Here is a 16,637-nt window from a genome sequence, read left to right as displayed (position 1 = left end):
TACTCATTTTAATTTAGGGTCAGTACAAAGGACATTTTAAAAAATAAAATAAAAATAATCTCTTAGCTAAAATCCCTGAATGTACTGTATTTTTCAGAGAATCTGGAGTCCCAGAGCCAAAACATCCATTTCAGATGCAGCAGTGTAGGCTCGTTACACAGAGAAATGACCACAAGGTGGAGATGGTACAAGCTCTTAACATCTTAACAGCAAATATAGTGCCTAATATCCTTTTTTTTTTTTTTTTTCCTCCTCCAGTTTTTTATCTAGGGAAATAGGATCACATTTTAAATTACAGCTGTCTCCCGTTAACAGTTATGGTGTGATAAAACTAAAATAAGTATGTAAAAGCAAAATAATTAAAAGCAAGGTTCTTGTATTCTATTTGTATCCTGTCCTTGAAATCAGTCCTTCATATTTTATAAAATTTAATGATATTAACTTGATTATTACATTCCATAGGAACATGATTTATGTTAGTGAAATAAATTGTGTATTTGCTAATTATATAGCTAGGCTGCAAGTCAGCTTTACTGTCATCCAAATATCCTTTAAGATCTTCAAATTGTCATCTAAAAACTATCTTGACTTGGAAGAGGAGTACAGGAAGAGGGCAAGAGCACAAGCTGGAGTTTGTAGTATTTCAGATCAGATGGATACATCTGTGTGAGTGAATGTCAGCACCTCTCATAATATCAGCACCATAGGAACTGTGGGGTAAGAATTGTGTCAAATTCAGGGAGCTTTCCATATAAGTTAATGGCAAGATTCATATTCAATCATATTCAGAAGGATGAGAAAGAGAAAAAAATAATCCTAGCATTTTTATATTCTCTATCCTACAGTCAGAGAAATATGTAAGGAAGGAAAATGTGTATTTGGCTCATTTCCTGACATCTTTAAAGTAGAAAGTTGACTACAAAATCTTAACCATCCAACTGGTTAGGAAATGTTCTTACCAAATGGAAAGCATGAGTCCCAAACTCTCCTTTAAATAAATTAAAAAGGAAGATTGTCCACTTCTACTGGAACAGATACAAGGAAACAACCACCACCACCTCCTGACCTACATGATTTTTAATTACTTTTTGATTCTGCTTCCTTACTTTTCACAGAATCACAGAATTGCAGAGGTTGGAAGGGACCTCAAGAGATCATCGGGTCCAACTCCCATGCCAAAGCAGGTTCCCTAGAGCAGGTTACCCAGGTAGGCATCCAGACGGGCCTTGAATATCTCCAGAGCAGGAGACTCCACAACCTCCCTGGGCAGCCTGTTCCAGTGCTCCGTCACCCTCACCGTGAAGAACTTCTTTTGCATGTTGGTGCGGAACTTCCTGTGCTCCATTTTGTGGCCATTGCCCCTAGTCCTGTCCCCACAAACCACTGAAAAGAGGCTGGCCAAATCCCACTGTCTCAAACACTTAAGGTATTTATAAACATTAATAAGATCCCCTCTCAGTCTTCTTTTCTCCAGGCTGAACAGACCCAGGTCTCTCAGCTTTTCCTCATAGGGAAGATGCTCCAGGACCTGAATCATCTTTGTGGCCCTCCACTGGACTCTTTCCAGGAGATCCCTGTCTTTTTTGTACCAGGGAACCCAGAACTGGACACAACACTCCAGGTGAGGCCTGCCCAGGGCAGAGTAGAGGGGGAGGATCACCTCCCTTGACCTGCTGGCCACGCTCCTTTTAATGCATACTGGGATCCCGTTGGCCTTCTTGGCCACCAGGGCATACTGCTGGCTCATGGCCAACCTGTCGTCCACCCTTTCAATTATTCACTTTTAAAAACAATTTATCTTTTATCACCCACACTTTCAGCTGCACAACAAATATAACGAGGTTTATATGGTTCTCCAGAACACTGGAGTTTCTGGGAAAGATTGGGTTTTTATATGAATAGAGACCATTGTCTCTCCCCTTTTGCTTTATTTTCTAAATCCTGCTTTTCTTATAAGCTATGGGAATATGTCCTGCAGGACTTTCCAAAAATGCAACATATGACTTTTGCCAGCAGTCTCAAGATTTTCAAATGTAATAAATGTTTTCTATAGGAGTGGAACTTAATTTGACTTGGAAAAGTATGACCTATCATCCTGAAGGGTTTTTACACCATTATCTTGAGACAATTAAGTTGGACGAGGTATTTTGAGACATGAAAAAAGTCTTTGGGAAGTAGTACTGGTGTTATCTACATCTGTTGAAGTTAAAACTTCAAAATCATTTAAACTTAGGCATAAGTCATCTGTTCTTTGCCTGGAGATACAATCTGATAGGGAAGGAACTAAAAAGTTCAAGAATCATCGTAGTTCTACTTCATAAAATATGTTACAATGCTATATAACTGTTGGCTAAAAGTTGTGTATATGCTGCATATTCATTGCTAAGAGTTGTAAATTTATGTACAGCTATAAATTATGAAGCCAACTTCTATCAAGCTCATCCTTCAAACCAGCAAAACTTTCCCTGTGGAATTCTCATATTACGGAAATATTATAGCTGTGTGTTGTGGGAAGTAAAGAAATGGAAATTAAAAGAAAGCTGCTCCTGTGTTTCAAATATATTGTTTGTGCTCCTCTGTGTTCTTCCTCTGTAGTAATTAGTCTACTGAATTAGGATAATATGAACACGTGTTTTACATTATATGTATATATTTATCCATATAAAAAGTTATTTTCCTGGCTAATTTTTCAAAACAACTATTTCATTCTTAGGATATAAGAATCTTTTTTTATTGCAAGCCTGTTATACATCTTACTCTTACAATAACAGCAGTACTGTGTTACCATTGCTAGTATTAAAACTTCATGGAAATCCCCCAGACTCACCATCTTTTAATTTAGATTGCTAGATTTTCACTTCTCCTTAGTCTTATTGTATACATTGTTTTGACTTAACAAACTGGATAGTGATGATACAATAATTGCACAATACCAAAACCCAACTGTAAAGTATTCACTGTAGGTGAAACGCCCTCCTGTGCAGAAGCCAGAAGATGGCTCACATCTTGCTTAAGTTTATAGGCTACAGCTGGGACTCCACACAAGTTCTCTATCAACCCCCAGATGAAGCATATTTAAGCATGAGCAAGACAGGTAAGAGATGGGAATTTGCAGAGGGTTACTGAAGGTGGAAGAACCATATTTGTTTTTTCGTCTGTATTTTCTGTCAGTCTCCATGCCCAGAACATTTGCAAACACAATAGACCTAGTGTTGTCAATTTTCTTCTTATTGTCAGTACATAAACCCACAATTACACATTCATTATGAGTCACTGCACTCTTTTGCATGAAGAACTGTAGCTATATGTCGTTCTCTGAAAACTGGAAAGTGCACTCACAGCTATTTCTAGCATATTTAAGGAGGCCCACTGAATATATGTCTATGTGTGTTTATATCAGCAAAGACCCTTACAAGGCAGCAAATCCTTAAAATCAACAAAAGTGTGAGCTGGTAGCTACTGTAATTGCTAGCAGTGAGTCATGTTAATAGAGAAATGGTGAAATATGGCCTGTTTTATTATTATTATGAGGGTCTACAGCTAGATTCAACTGAAGAATATGGGGCTCATGGGAAACCTCATAAACACTGACATAATCAAGTATTGGTTCTAATACAAATTCATAAATTTTTATAGGTGTTGAGTTGTCAGGCAGATAATATATGACCAAACTCTGGATAAAGTATATGGAAAAAAAGCATTCCAGAAAGACTGCAAATATAACATGATACAGTGCAATGCCACAGAGGACTGCAGCTTTGTTGTGACCACTGCTGTGAGCAAAGGGGTGCAAAAATCATTTGAGGCAATGCCTTTGTAAGGCTAGCCTGCCACCTGAAAGCCTTCTGCTCTCAAAGTCTAAGAAAACTTCTTTGAAACTAACAAAAGCTAAAAGAGAGAAACCTGAGCAAGGAATACACAGAATGCATTTTTCACAAAATTTCTTCTTTTAGTAGAGGCAACATTTTCCTTGCAAAGAAATAAGAATAAAGATGGATGGATTGAAATATTTGCCAGAGGCAAATCAGAAGGCTGAGCTTTGCCCAGAGAAGTGTTTTGTGTGCAGCTACTAGTCGTGTTTCCCCAGTCACCAGCGAGTGTCAGCTACTGTGCGTGAAATATCCCTTGTAAGTGATCTCAGCAGAAGGAGCACAGATCATCTATCTCTCAGCTTTAGTAGCAGGTTCTCCAGCTCCACAGTCAATACATGCAATGAGTGGCTTGGAGGAAGGTTCAAACTGCTGCAGCTCACGCTGGATAACAACTGCGGAAAAAGAGCCCGAATGACCACCACAGCAGCCAGCTCTACCATTGCAGAGCAGATAGAGGCAGCGTTTATGAGCACAGATGACTGCAGCTTCTCCCTGACTCCCACTTAGAAGAATGCAAGGCTGAGGCCCCTTTCCTCCTCCGCTCCGTAGCTGCTCTGCTTCCTTTGTAACCGCTCCACGACACTGCTGGCCATTAGCCACTCACTACTTCCCTACAGGCAACTACAACTGCAGTTGCAGGACAGAGGGGTGTCTTGCCAATTGTGAAATATTATATTCTGACATAATATAATCTCTTCACGTAAAATAAAAATGCATGCAAACAGCAAGCAGAATGGCTAATAAAATGAAAAGATGCAGGGGAGGGACTATAAGAGGAGAGAAATTCTAGCCTTGTTCAGATCAATGGCAAAATTCCCACTCTTTTCAGTGAGCCAAAATTTCACCCTAGATATTCATGACCCTTTTAAGCTACATTTTAGATAGCTAGTTTGGCAAATTCTACAGTGCTTCATGCTGTGTGTATAACTTCAGGATTCATTTTCACTTGACTAGGTTTGGAACCCTTTTACTTTGATCACATATCAACTCCAGCACAAAAAGTCACAGTGCATGTGACAAATTAGTTTTTTTCCTAAGAAATATTATCTTCTTGATCTTCTTGTTGCTTAGAATAAGTAATATGGGCTTGGGGATGAATATCAATGATTTAACATGTTGGGACCTCAGAGATTCGTCCCAAACTACACAAGCAAGGGCTTATGTCTGGTCTTGTGTAGTCTGCTGCCGCAGAGCAACCCACAGATCCCCCATGTGGAAGGTCCCTGACACTCTGAGACCCTGGATGCTACACAGCAATGTCAACTTTCTTCTGATAAGGACTGTACATTTTGATCATCATCAAAAAGAGATCTGCCACCCTGGGCTGTCCATACACAAAAAATCTTGTCATAGAATCTTAGAAGCATTCAGGTTGGAAAAGACCTCTAAGATCATCTAGTCCAACCTCTAACCTAGTACTAAAGCCCACCACTAAACCATGTTACTAAGTTCTAAATTACACATTTCTTGAAGACCTCCAGGGATGGTGACTCAACCACTTCCCTGGGCAGCCTGTTCCAATGAATCACAACCCTTTCAGTAAGAAATCTCTCCAACCTAAAATGCACCATGATGTTGTCATGCACCATGACAATTCTGTGCATCCACCACATCATGCTCTGCTGGTGCTCAAAGACATTAATAGATATATTTCAGGATAGCACAAAGAGAAAGAAAAACAGGGATCTGTGGAAGTTATTTGGCTCTGTGCAAATCCCATGCTGTATTAAGCTGAAAAGGAACCCAACTTTCAGAGAAAATGATGCTTCACATTCTTAAGAAGTTTGGCTAGAAACAGCAGCAAGGAGAAAAAATGAGTCAAGTTACCTGATTCATTCTGCAATACATAACATGCCATAGTGCTGTCTTCAGTATAAACTCACCCTTCATCTGGAGCTGGGAATGGTTAGCAGCATTTGGTAAAACTGAGCAGGACCAAATAATTCATACATAAGTTTGTGTTCTTTTAATAACTGAGTTTGTTTGAAGAATTTGTCTACTTTGGACAGTGCTTTAATCATTTTTTACTTCAAACTCTTTCTAAAGAAACCTTATATTTTATAGTCTTAAGGAGAGACAACCTTATAATTCATACCAGTTAAATACATATTACAGTACCTTATGGCTAACATAAGCCCTTTGTTTTCCCTCAGAACATTACAGCAAGCCATATTATGAATCAATAAAATCTGCTGCCTTTTCCCCTTGTTCAACTGTATACACTTGGGGCCTGGGGCAGTGCCAAAAAAAATCAACACATACCAATGGAGGTCATAAAGAAAAAAATCTTGACATCTTCTCCTGCCACTCATTTTAACATAGTTAGTCTGGCTGGATGCATAATTTACTTTTCAGATAATGTGCTAGTTGATTATTATTGCTCACCTATCAGCAGGTTTTGGAGTAAAATTTCCCCACTCTTTTAGCTGATAATTATTTTGTGTGAATAGTTGTTGTGCTTCAAAATATTTGCTATAAAAAGGCATTTCTTCCCCTTCTTACTTTGTTAGGGGGTAAGAAATCATGCACTCTGAACCTCGTTATGGAGGGAAAGCAGAAAAAAAAGATAGCAATCATACAAAAGTTTTAACCCTTTGGGGATTTCCTATTGAAATTTCATAAGAAATAACATCGTTTAGCTAGGACGAAAGGAAAATCACTCACATAAAACATGTTCTATGCCTAAACTGCAGCATTTATAAAACATTGGCAACCATAGTTCAGCTTATTTTTACAGAATACCACTTCTACATACAAGGCTGCGTTTTTGTAAGCAGACTGTCAACACAAGAAGAATATTCAAGTTTCATTTTCTAGACTATTTGTACTATGACTCCTCAGAAACTTAACCAGCTCTGCACATGTTAGAGATGGTAACAAACCTTTTATTTTCAACAGAAGCAGCTTGAAGGCTTAGCCAAGGATAAAAAAGAGTCAAGAAAGCTGGATCTGATATGAGACTGATTCCTGCATTTCAACACTTCACAAGAAAATGCTGAAGTTTCAGTGGTTGGCCAAAGTGTCTGATTTAACATCCCCTGAAGTCAGAGTCTCAGCCTTAAATTCAACAGCATTGGACTCAACCCATATGCCCTATCATATCTTCATCTCTAATTAGAAAAAATATATATAATTGAAAAGTAATTTTAATTAATATTCTGGAAAGTCAGGCAGGAGAGTAAATCTCTAATGTTCCTTTCTATCATGGCTATGATAAACAACCATATGAAGAACTACAGGAGACATGATAACAACTCTAAAATAATATAATTTATAATTTTACAGTTTAAATGTTCTGGCATTTTCTTTTTGGAAAATAAAGCACAATCACTTTAATTGTTATAAATTATCAAATCCAGAAATTTCAAAAAGATCTTGTCCCAGCAATGGCCTAACAGGATACTGTAGTTATAATATCTGGTTTATAGATCTAATTCTGCAACAGAGCTACTACACAGCTGCTAACATCGTGGAGACATTACAAATGACCTTATTAAGTGCAGTTCCTCTGTCACCTTGCCAGTGCTTGCTGTATTTTCCTGTGGGTCCAGACCAGGCCTGTCATAGAGATACTCCTCCCATTGACTTGAACAGCATTGGAACAAGTCCATATTAACAGGAAAAGTACAAGCAGAAGTAGGCCATATGTTTGTAAGACATTTCATTAATATTCCCTTTAAAAAACAAAACCTCACAAAAATGCAGAAAATTTTCTTTTTGTATGGTAAGAATTGCCAATAGAATAATGTCATATCTTCCATTTTTAAATGTCTTATAATTATAATTATTTTTATACTGTAATTGTACAAATAGGAAAAGATGAATGAACAAATAGTTATACAATAATATATAATAGTTATGTATAAGTTATATAATAGTTTTTCTGGCCTTTCATTCCCTCTCACTTCTCTTTTACTAATTTTCCTTGTTGTACCCATTTTCCTGAAGCAGCTATAAATCTGTGCATCCCTTTGCTTCTTCTGGGACTATGCTCAAGCCCTCGGCACACAAACCAATATGGACATGGAAAGCTGCAAGCATATGAATAAACCATTTTGTTGTTGTTGTTGTTGTTGTTTGTTTGTTTGTTTGTTTTTTCTGGACGAATGATTGGTGAACTGTTCACCTCCACAATTCAAAAGGTCATTTCAAACTTGTTGCATTTTTACCCTCTGCATTTTGTAACACTTGTATGCATGAATGCATAAGAAATCATAGATGAGTTGCAGACTTTCTCCCAGTGAAGCAGCAAGCACACAGCTGGATGTGGTGCTGCTTGAAGTGCCAAGTTCATCACAGCAGAGGTGAGGAGTGACATTCCCAAGCTGACGAATGCAGCTCTTTCATCAACTCTGCAGTCTGCATGAGATAGACAACTTTTTCCAGGAAATCTCTTGATTTTTAAAATCTGTAGAAACAATTAAAATGGGGGCAGGCAGGAAATGCACACTTTTTTTTTTTTTTTTTTTTTTCTCCAGAGAAGCTGAGCGTAAAGCAAAACATAGGGTTTTAGCAGCTAGAGGAAATGCTTTTGCTTTGTACAACTTCCCGAAGAGCGTCTAGCTAATCATCTTCACAAGACGGTATTGATCATAGCACTGTGATTATTTTGGAGCTAGCTCCACACGACTCATTTCACATGTGCTTATCTTTGTGCACTTGTTGATTGGTCCTCAGAAGACGTAACTGCCTTGAGGATATTGCTGTTTTGATAAAAGGCATCTGGTCCCAGGGCAATGACAGGGACTAATCAGGATGGGATTCTTCTGCACTGAGAACACCCACAGGTGCCAAAAGCATCTTGGGTTATTTAATAAGCCAGGACTCAGATGATCACAAGAGCTAAGTTTCTAATTGCACCTAATTCTTATTGGAGATAGAAACTATTCCTACTGAACAGAAAACACAATGTACAAGTGGATATTGAGCAGTAATTTCTCTTTCAATCTTGGCTCTTTTCTTTAAATAAATCATGATTTTTCCATTATTTTTTCAATGTAGGATTTTGAATGACAAGTCTCTATATGTATTTGACATTCTAAATTTGCTGCACCTCATGAAAAAGGTTGAAGAAGCTTGGTCCTTTCTTTTCTCTCCAATTTTCTCTCTGATTGCTGTCAATCTTTAAAGCCTCTTGGCAGCTGGCTCCTAACTATGCAAGTACTGTGTGCAGCCAAACTAACCAAAACATTGCCTTCAAATGTGAGAACAGAAGAAACTCTGGGAAAAACTATTTTGACTTTTGAAAGCTGTATTTCAAATAACTTTGGTTTTGTTTGTTAAAGGGAGAAATTCTTAGTTTATTTCAAAAAGCAAATCCTGAATCTTTTTCTCCCATAATCAAAACCAAACTAATGTCATTGGTCCCACCAGAATCTCCACGACAGTCCTGTGAATTACGATATGTTTGGTACGGTGCTTTGAGAGCAAGATATTGTGCAATGTTTTTTTACAGCCCTTTTTCAGCTACAGCTTTATTGCTATAGATAGAAGTGAGACAAGTTAACCTGATGCAAAGATGGGGTTTGTGCCATGTCCTTCTGTGAAGTGGCACTGTCAAAAGAAGCTGGTGACAGTCCTGGCAAAGGGAAGCCCACTCTGGGTTGCACAGCAGCTCGAGTCAGCGTGGCCAAATCTCAGATATGTGAATGTCATCTTTCCTAGGAAATCTTTGGTGCATCTGTCCTCAGGCAGGCAGACAAAAAGTGTCTAATCCATGTTAAACTGCTGCCTTGCTGGTCTAGCAGCATCCAGCCCAGGATAACTGACTTTACAAAAACTACCCACCATCTGATCCTGTCTGCCTTTAAGCAAATTTGAATGTTGCCTTTTGCTATTTGGAAGAAGTGGAATGTTCAACCTTATTATAAAATAAATTTCTAGCGCCAGAAGGTCTTATGTTGCATAAGAATTTATACTGAATAAAATGTTGATGTTTCCAAGAAGAATGAAAGCAAATATTCAGACAGGACAAGAAGTGTTCATAAAGGATGAGAAGTAGCCTGATATTTTATTTCTCACTTTAGCAAATAATTCACTGCAAACCACTGAGACAACTCCTGAAATGTGTGTGTAACTTTTACCCCACCAAAACTAATCATTGCTACAGGAAACAATATTTCTTGCTGCAGGATACCCTCATGGTAGAAAATAAACTGTTTTTCACTATTGATGAATGTAGGGCCATATTCCAACTCTTCATTCACCCTCAACAATAATAATAAAGCTTATCTTTTTACCCAATTTCTCTGTTTTTCTTTAAGTCCCCTGTGTTTTAGATTATGTGTTATTCACCTGATTTTTAAATTGATTGTTTACAGGGCTGGATTAATTGTGGGAGAGAAAGTTCTTTACTCAAATTGCCACTAAGCAAAGAAGACCATGAAGATAATTGAGCTGTCAAAATTTCTCTGGGGCAAGACAAGATGTATGGGGCCTTTAATTTCTCATTTCTTTCCTCACTGTTTCCTGTAAGGTTGCAACTCATGTTTTTCTTTGCACCACCTTATTGCAGCAGACCCTTGAGAAAGAGGACTGGCAGGGGTGTGGCTGAAGGGATATGCCTGCCAAATCCTGATGCATGGAGTTTCAGGTGTCTATAGATTGGATAATGCCTTAGTTTCCAGGGAGAAGCTCTATCTCCATGTAACTGCAAAAGGATCAATCTTGCCTTGCTTTCATTCATTAGAGCCAGTTCATACACAGAGATGAGAATTTCACTGTAACATTTCAGAAATCCTTAGAAGTGGTTGACCTCTCCTTTTCTAATCCAGTGCTACACACAGACCAGTCCTATAGTAAATCCTAATTCCTAAAATTCCATCATTTGACTTCAGCAGATTCTTTGTATAGAGAGCTTATTATAATAATACTTGTGCTATTCTTTTAACGTGACTATGGCCACAAACCCTGCACAAAACACTGTGGTGCTATTTTTATAAGCTCTTTATTTTTTTGCAGCCAAAGACATTGGCCCTGGTTTGCACTGATAGTTGCGTAGGGCAGAGTGAAAGAAAACCCCTGCCAAGTATATGCCTGTTTTAGCTCCAAATTTATTTTCATGCCTTGTAAAGCTAAGGATCATTTGAAGACTATCTCCAAACTCCCAGGAGAAAGAAAAGTGCCTGGTGGCTTGTAAATAGAGCCTAGTAAAATAGATAGCATTTTGTTTTACACTCTGTAAACACATGTACATTGTCCTCAGTTTGCAAACATGCAGTTGAATACCCTCCCTCTCTATTTTTAATACTGGTGTTGTGTTCAACTTGAGTAAGGCTAAGATTTTCTCTGCATGCTGAAGTTTCTCCCAAATCTGCCTTAAATCACACAACTCCAACATGTCTGACACAATAGTACAGGCCGTGTTGGCTGTAACACTATAAACAAGAAAAAAATAAATTCAAGGCCATCCTGATAATAACAAGGATAAAGTTTCATAACAATAATCATAAGAACTACTGGATAAAGTGTAACTGACTGTGACCTCAGGCCCATGTCATGTTACTATGGCCACAAAATAAAGATAATTTTGTTCCCATTATGTCTGTGTGTCATAATATTATTAAAGACAGATTGCCCTATATAAAACGAACAGGATCCCTAAAAAATTGAATGAAAGGCAAGTCTTTTAGCAGTGGGGTACTTTCCACTCACATCAGAGCTGTGGAAAGGTCTGGCACAGAGATGCCCTTGCAAGTTGATTGCTTCAGAGACCCAATACATTTATTAGAAAAGTGTCCCACAGCAGTCTTTTTATTTTTACAACCCATGTACTGCCAATAAACTCAAAGCTAATACAAAAGCCACCTCTGTGTCTTAGGCTGACTCTTTGGACAAAGTGCTACACATTTCCTGTGCCCAATCTGGTGAGCTGAAGAATGCAAATCTCAACACTAAAGACTTTTTCTCTGCACAAGCTGTGCCTTCTCAATTAAGTTTTTCACCATCCTGCCCTTCCAATGCTGCAGCAGCTCCTGGTTCAAAGGCAGCAATGTCAGCAGAAGCCAGCTCTCCTGAATACTGCCTGGAGAGATTTATTTCCTCTCTCTGACTCTCTGCAGAGTAGCATCATATTAACTGCAACAGAAAACATAGCATCTTTAAAAATCTTACCAAAAACATAAAAAAATGACTTTCCAAAACTCCCTTATGTTACTTCTATATGAACAGAAGTCTCTAAACTCTGAAGCAATTTACAGCTTTTCTATAAGTAGGACATACTGACACCCTCAGTAACACTACCTCATCTAATCTTAATGGGACAGTTGCCCTGGTTTTGTGAGTGCCAGCATCCTTACTTCATTCATGTCCTCTTATCAATTCATGTCATTGTGCTTTGCTCAGCACTTAAGAAACTTTAAAGGGCATAATCAGAGTTGGATCTTATTCACCACTCCTGTACATCTTTTTCCTCTCTCTGAACTGCCAAAATGGAGATCTGGAAAGCAAACTGTTATTTTCGTGCACTTGAAAATGAAGCACACACAGGAAACAATTTCTGGGGAAAGAGTAATAGGCAAAAACTATCTAAAAGAATGCACTGGACCCCCTTCTGATTTAAGTTTTTCCAGATGTTGACCAGGTGTTCTTATCCATACATGACTGACTGGATTAAAACTCAATTCTGCATACTAGATATCAAATCACTTGCAGATATCCTCTGTATCATGAAGTGCTTCAGCATCCACCTGGAAATTCCACACAGGAATGGATCTGAGTGTCACTTTTAGTCTGCACCATGTTCTCACCCTTTTATCTTTCATTGCTTTGTCTTTTTTTTTTAAGAATAACTTCATGAAAATTATGAAGAACTTTCCAAATGTGCATTTTTATTTGTCTCTATTTCCCCTCCCCCAGAAGTTAATTCTTTTGTCTTCAGAGAAGATTCATATTGAAAAGAATGGGAGGAAAAAAATTCTGCCAACACTTTCAGATGGGGAATTAGCCTCTTTAGTGCTGGCAGCAGCAGGAGGAGAAGCAGAATATATCAATGCTGTACAGAAGTCAAAGATTTCTTGACCTTTTGCAATCATTGCTGCCACCTATACTGGAAGCAGCGAGGCTCCAGAAAGAGAAATGGGGTATTTAGGGGGCAGTATTTCAACATCTCATAGTGGTCTTTGCTTTTAAAGTTTGCTTCCTTACTTATTGTCATCTTATACTCTCTATAGTAGCATATTCTTGTAAATAGGCATCACATTAACTTCACCACAGTTCACCCATCACCATCAGGTCATTGTTTATTTTTCTCCCTTGCCTTGAACTTGGCTGCTTGCTACAGTCACTATTCCAGCTGGTTGAATTTGAGTGTTGCTGAAATTTCCTTAATGTCTGTTTTGATTTCTTATCTGTTATGTACCACACAGTACTACCCAAATATCATCTGTTTACAAAAAAAATTTTGCCTCGCTTATTGTATCTCTAGGCTTGAATTAGCTGATGCACCATTTGCTGTTCAGTAATCTCTGCAAGTGTCCTCGAGCAGAATGCACATAGCTTGAATAAAATTTGGGGGAAAAAAGAACAAAACTCTTCCCATGACTGCAATTATAAATTTTGCCAAAATTTGAGTGGCAACTTGTGAAAAAGTGTTTCTCCTGAGGAAAAAGTATAGATTCACATAGCCTTGAAAGGAAGGAACTGCTTTGAATCAATTCAAATTAACTGAGGAAAAGTGGGAAAGAATTGCTGATGTCCAGCTAAAGAGAATACCAGAGAAAAACTGATTTGAAGGGCATTTGTTTTTACGACTTGATCATAAACACAAAAGTGTCATGGAAAACTTGGAACTTTCCAAGTTTTTCACAGATACTCTGAGGTTGCCATCCTTTTCTGCTTTGGCCATCATAATGGTAAACCTTACAGATTTTTCAGATGGGTTATTTCACCTGTACAACAGTTTCCACGTCATTACAGGTTAAGATTTGGGTGCTCTACTATGCGTTCTTAGAATTATATTAGGATTGGTTTTGCTTCATGTACAAGACAAACAAGGATGCAAAAATATCTGCTCACTAAAGTTAAAATTCAGAAAGTCACCAGCTTCTCCATACACAAAAAAAACACCATATATTTGTACTCAGAATTACTTATTATAAGTTAAAGGAAGCATGTGAGAAAGGACAAATGTCAAAGGCCCAAAGAGACAGTTCATTTCAAACATTTCTTTTGGGACAGGCTGCCTTAGCTCTGTCTCACAGCATGCCGAACAAGCAGACTCCATACTTCATTAAAGGGCTCAATGTAGACAAAACAAAAGATGATCAATGATGAACAAAGCCCCACTGTGTAAGGTGTATCCCTGAAAGAGATAAGAGTCCTTGTCCCAAAGAGCTTGTAGCATAAAACATTGGATGAGTTTCCAACAGAAAAATATCTTGTCTATAACAAAGTTTTCTACCAAGACGTTGTTAAATATATAATTAATATATAATATATAACGTGCAATATATAATATATAATGCAATATATAATATATAATATATTAATATTATATAATATATAAATATTATATAATATATATAATATATACAATACATAATATTTATATATATAGAATCCAGACCTTGCGGAAAAAATTCCATGAGGTGTTCAGCAGGCAAAAAAATTCCAGTTACGGCAGTGTTCTGGTATCTGTAAATCATCTCTGGCAGGTTTTCCTGCTGGTTTTTTATGCTGCTGTTTCAGCAGTAATGCCCTTATTCTGGCAGTTTGTGAGATACATAATTCCTTTTGCAAATCTGAACAAAATGTTCTCATATGAAACGTCCTTACAACTGTACTGCATAAGTCATGGCCTATGGCCTTGCAGTAGGCCTACAGCCTTATGGTAGTCCTACGGCCTACTAAATATGTTAATAATCTCTCTTCAGATCAAGTGATTGTATACCTGATTTACCAAACCTAATAGACAGATAGATAGATAGACAGACAGATATATAAACATGATCCTTATAGACATCACTAAGAAAGCGATGTTTACATTACCCTCAAAGTGGAGAAATGAAAAATAAAAGCCTAGAGAGCGGCATCACTTAATCTTTATTTTTCTTTATTCTCTTACGGCATGGGACTCTAGGGACCTTTCACACTACAGAAGCAGTAATTCAAAATGCCCCATAACAGCAAGCTGTAACTCACAGACATTTTATTCTCTGGATTAGAATTCAAAGGAAATGTGCTGTAAATGTAATTGGTGTTGTGTAAGTGGAACAGGCATTGGTTAAGGCCTGAGATCTCTTAAGTAAAATGACTTGCTAAAAAAAAGTATTTAGTACTTATTAGAAGTTTATAAAAGTATCCATCAAGTATTTTACAAAAGAATTCCACACAAATTTGGCTTCACATAATGGAAATATTTCTAAAAAGATAAAAAATCCCCAAATGGGTTAAATGTATAATACAGCCTCAGGGGTTCTTAAATGGCTTACATTTCTGTGGAATTTTACATCCTGGAAGAATCCAATATAATTTTAAATATTATGAACCCAGAAATTATAGGAAATTCTTGATGCTTCTGCTTCAGGACCTTTTTGTAAATGCTATTTAGAATTTGGTTTAGCCACATGCCTAAGGAAATCACAGGTGGAACCTGCATATTTACAAGGTGACACACATAGGAAAGCTCCTCAAGGTAGTACAACAGTATACAAGAATTCCTGTTGAATAACTAAGAAGAATACAATACTCAGAATACAACAGCCCATATGGAAATTTGGGTAACACAGTAGGTTTTTCTTTTTTCTTTTTTTAAATTTATTTATTAAATGAAATTAAATTGACCTAAATTGATAGATTCTGTGAGTAGTGGCACTCACCTTCCTGAGTGTGCAGACTGTCAGACTGATTTGATCTTCTACATATGGCCACTAGGTCACTCTCCAAGATTTTAGAGCCCTGGTACACTACTAATTCACTGAGGTCTGCTAAAAACGATACCCAAAGAAGTTGTAAATTGGTACAAATACTTAAGGTTTGTATTCAGCTGCAAGATTCAGAGTGGATCATCAGATTAGATGATTCAGAGTGGGATCATCAACCAAAAAATTTACAAAATTTTCAATAAACCAGAAAAAAATGAAGATTAACCTTGATTTTCTGAAAAAGGTTCATGGAAATGATTCTCTTTTGAGTGTAGTTTTGTGCCTACCAGGCCACAGTTTAAATGTTCACAGTTCAAAGTTTAAAATAACTTTGAACGTCAGCAACACTGCATCCATCAGTATCATGATATAAAAGAAGTCAGCATTTGCACTTGGTCATGAGATGGTTCATTCTGCAAATCAACCAAAGAACTTCCTGAACCTGATTAAATTTTAAAATGCAGAACATAAATTTGAAATTTTTTATGAAAGCAGATGTGATCACCTTTATATCACTTCTGTGATAGCCATCAGAATCTGATGGAAAGTCTGTTTTCCTGTGTTCTCAATTAGGAATACTTAAAAAAAAAAAAAAAAAAAAGGAGGGGTGGGGTTGGTTTTCTGACCAAAGGAATTGCTGAGCGGGCATTCCCAAGGCTAGCACTGGTCATCTTTAATCAATGTCTCAACATTAAGCCCTGTTCAGCTCCAAAACATCTTTGGGCACTGCCTCCCGCCAACACTGAGCAGAGACAGTGCCAAGGAGGTAGACTCCCCCCTGCCTCCCCCAGCCCTCCAGCCCTCTTTTCTGTCTGACTCTGGGAGTTATTGAAAAACACCTGAACGACAATGTGGTCATTGGTCATAGCCAACACGGGTTCACAAGGGGAAGGTCCTGCTTAAC

General features: G+C 37.7%; 1 protein-coding gene across 6 annotated transcripts in view; it reads left to right on the top strand.

Annotated features, from left to right (window-relative positions):
• Nucleotides 1–10,113, top strand: part of LOC310897405 (uncharacterized protein) — a 38,448-nt gene extending 28,335 nt beyond the window's left edge. For 2 of the 6 annotated variants that reach the window (XR_014582318.1, XR_014582321.1), the window contains exons 3-4: nucleotides 2,964–3,094; nucleotides 6,771–10,113. Coding sequence is in view for 1 of the 6 variants with exons in the window: in XM_083831026.1 (XP_083687152.1) it covers nucleotides 1,116–1,207; nucleotides 1,475–1,621; nucleotides 3,016–3,094; nucleotides 3,954–4,036 (401 nt within the window). In the remaining 5 variants the exon portion in view is untranslated. Of the gene's footprint in view, nucleotides 1–1,115; nucleotides 1,622–2,963; nucleotides 3,095–3,953 lie in introns of all 6 variants that reach the window. The other 4 variants (XM_083831026.1, XR_014582319.1, XR_014582320.1 and 1 more) reach the window with 4 other exon arrangements.
• Nucleotides 10,114–16,637: the final 6,524 nt, after the last annotated feature.

This window comes from Anser anser (assembly GCF_964211835.1).
Source record: "Anser anser genome assembly, chromosome: 3".
In the NCBI taxonomy this organism is placed as follows: Eukaryota; Metazoa; Chordata; class Aves; order Anseriformes; family Anatidae; genus Anser; species Anser anser.
Note: the sequence above shows the minus strand (reverse complement) of the source record. Positions and strands in the feature narration are given on the sequence as shown.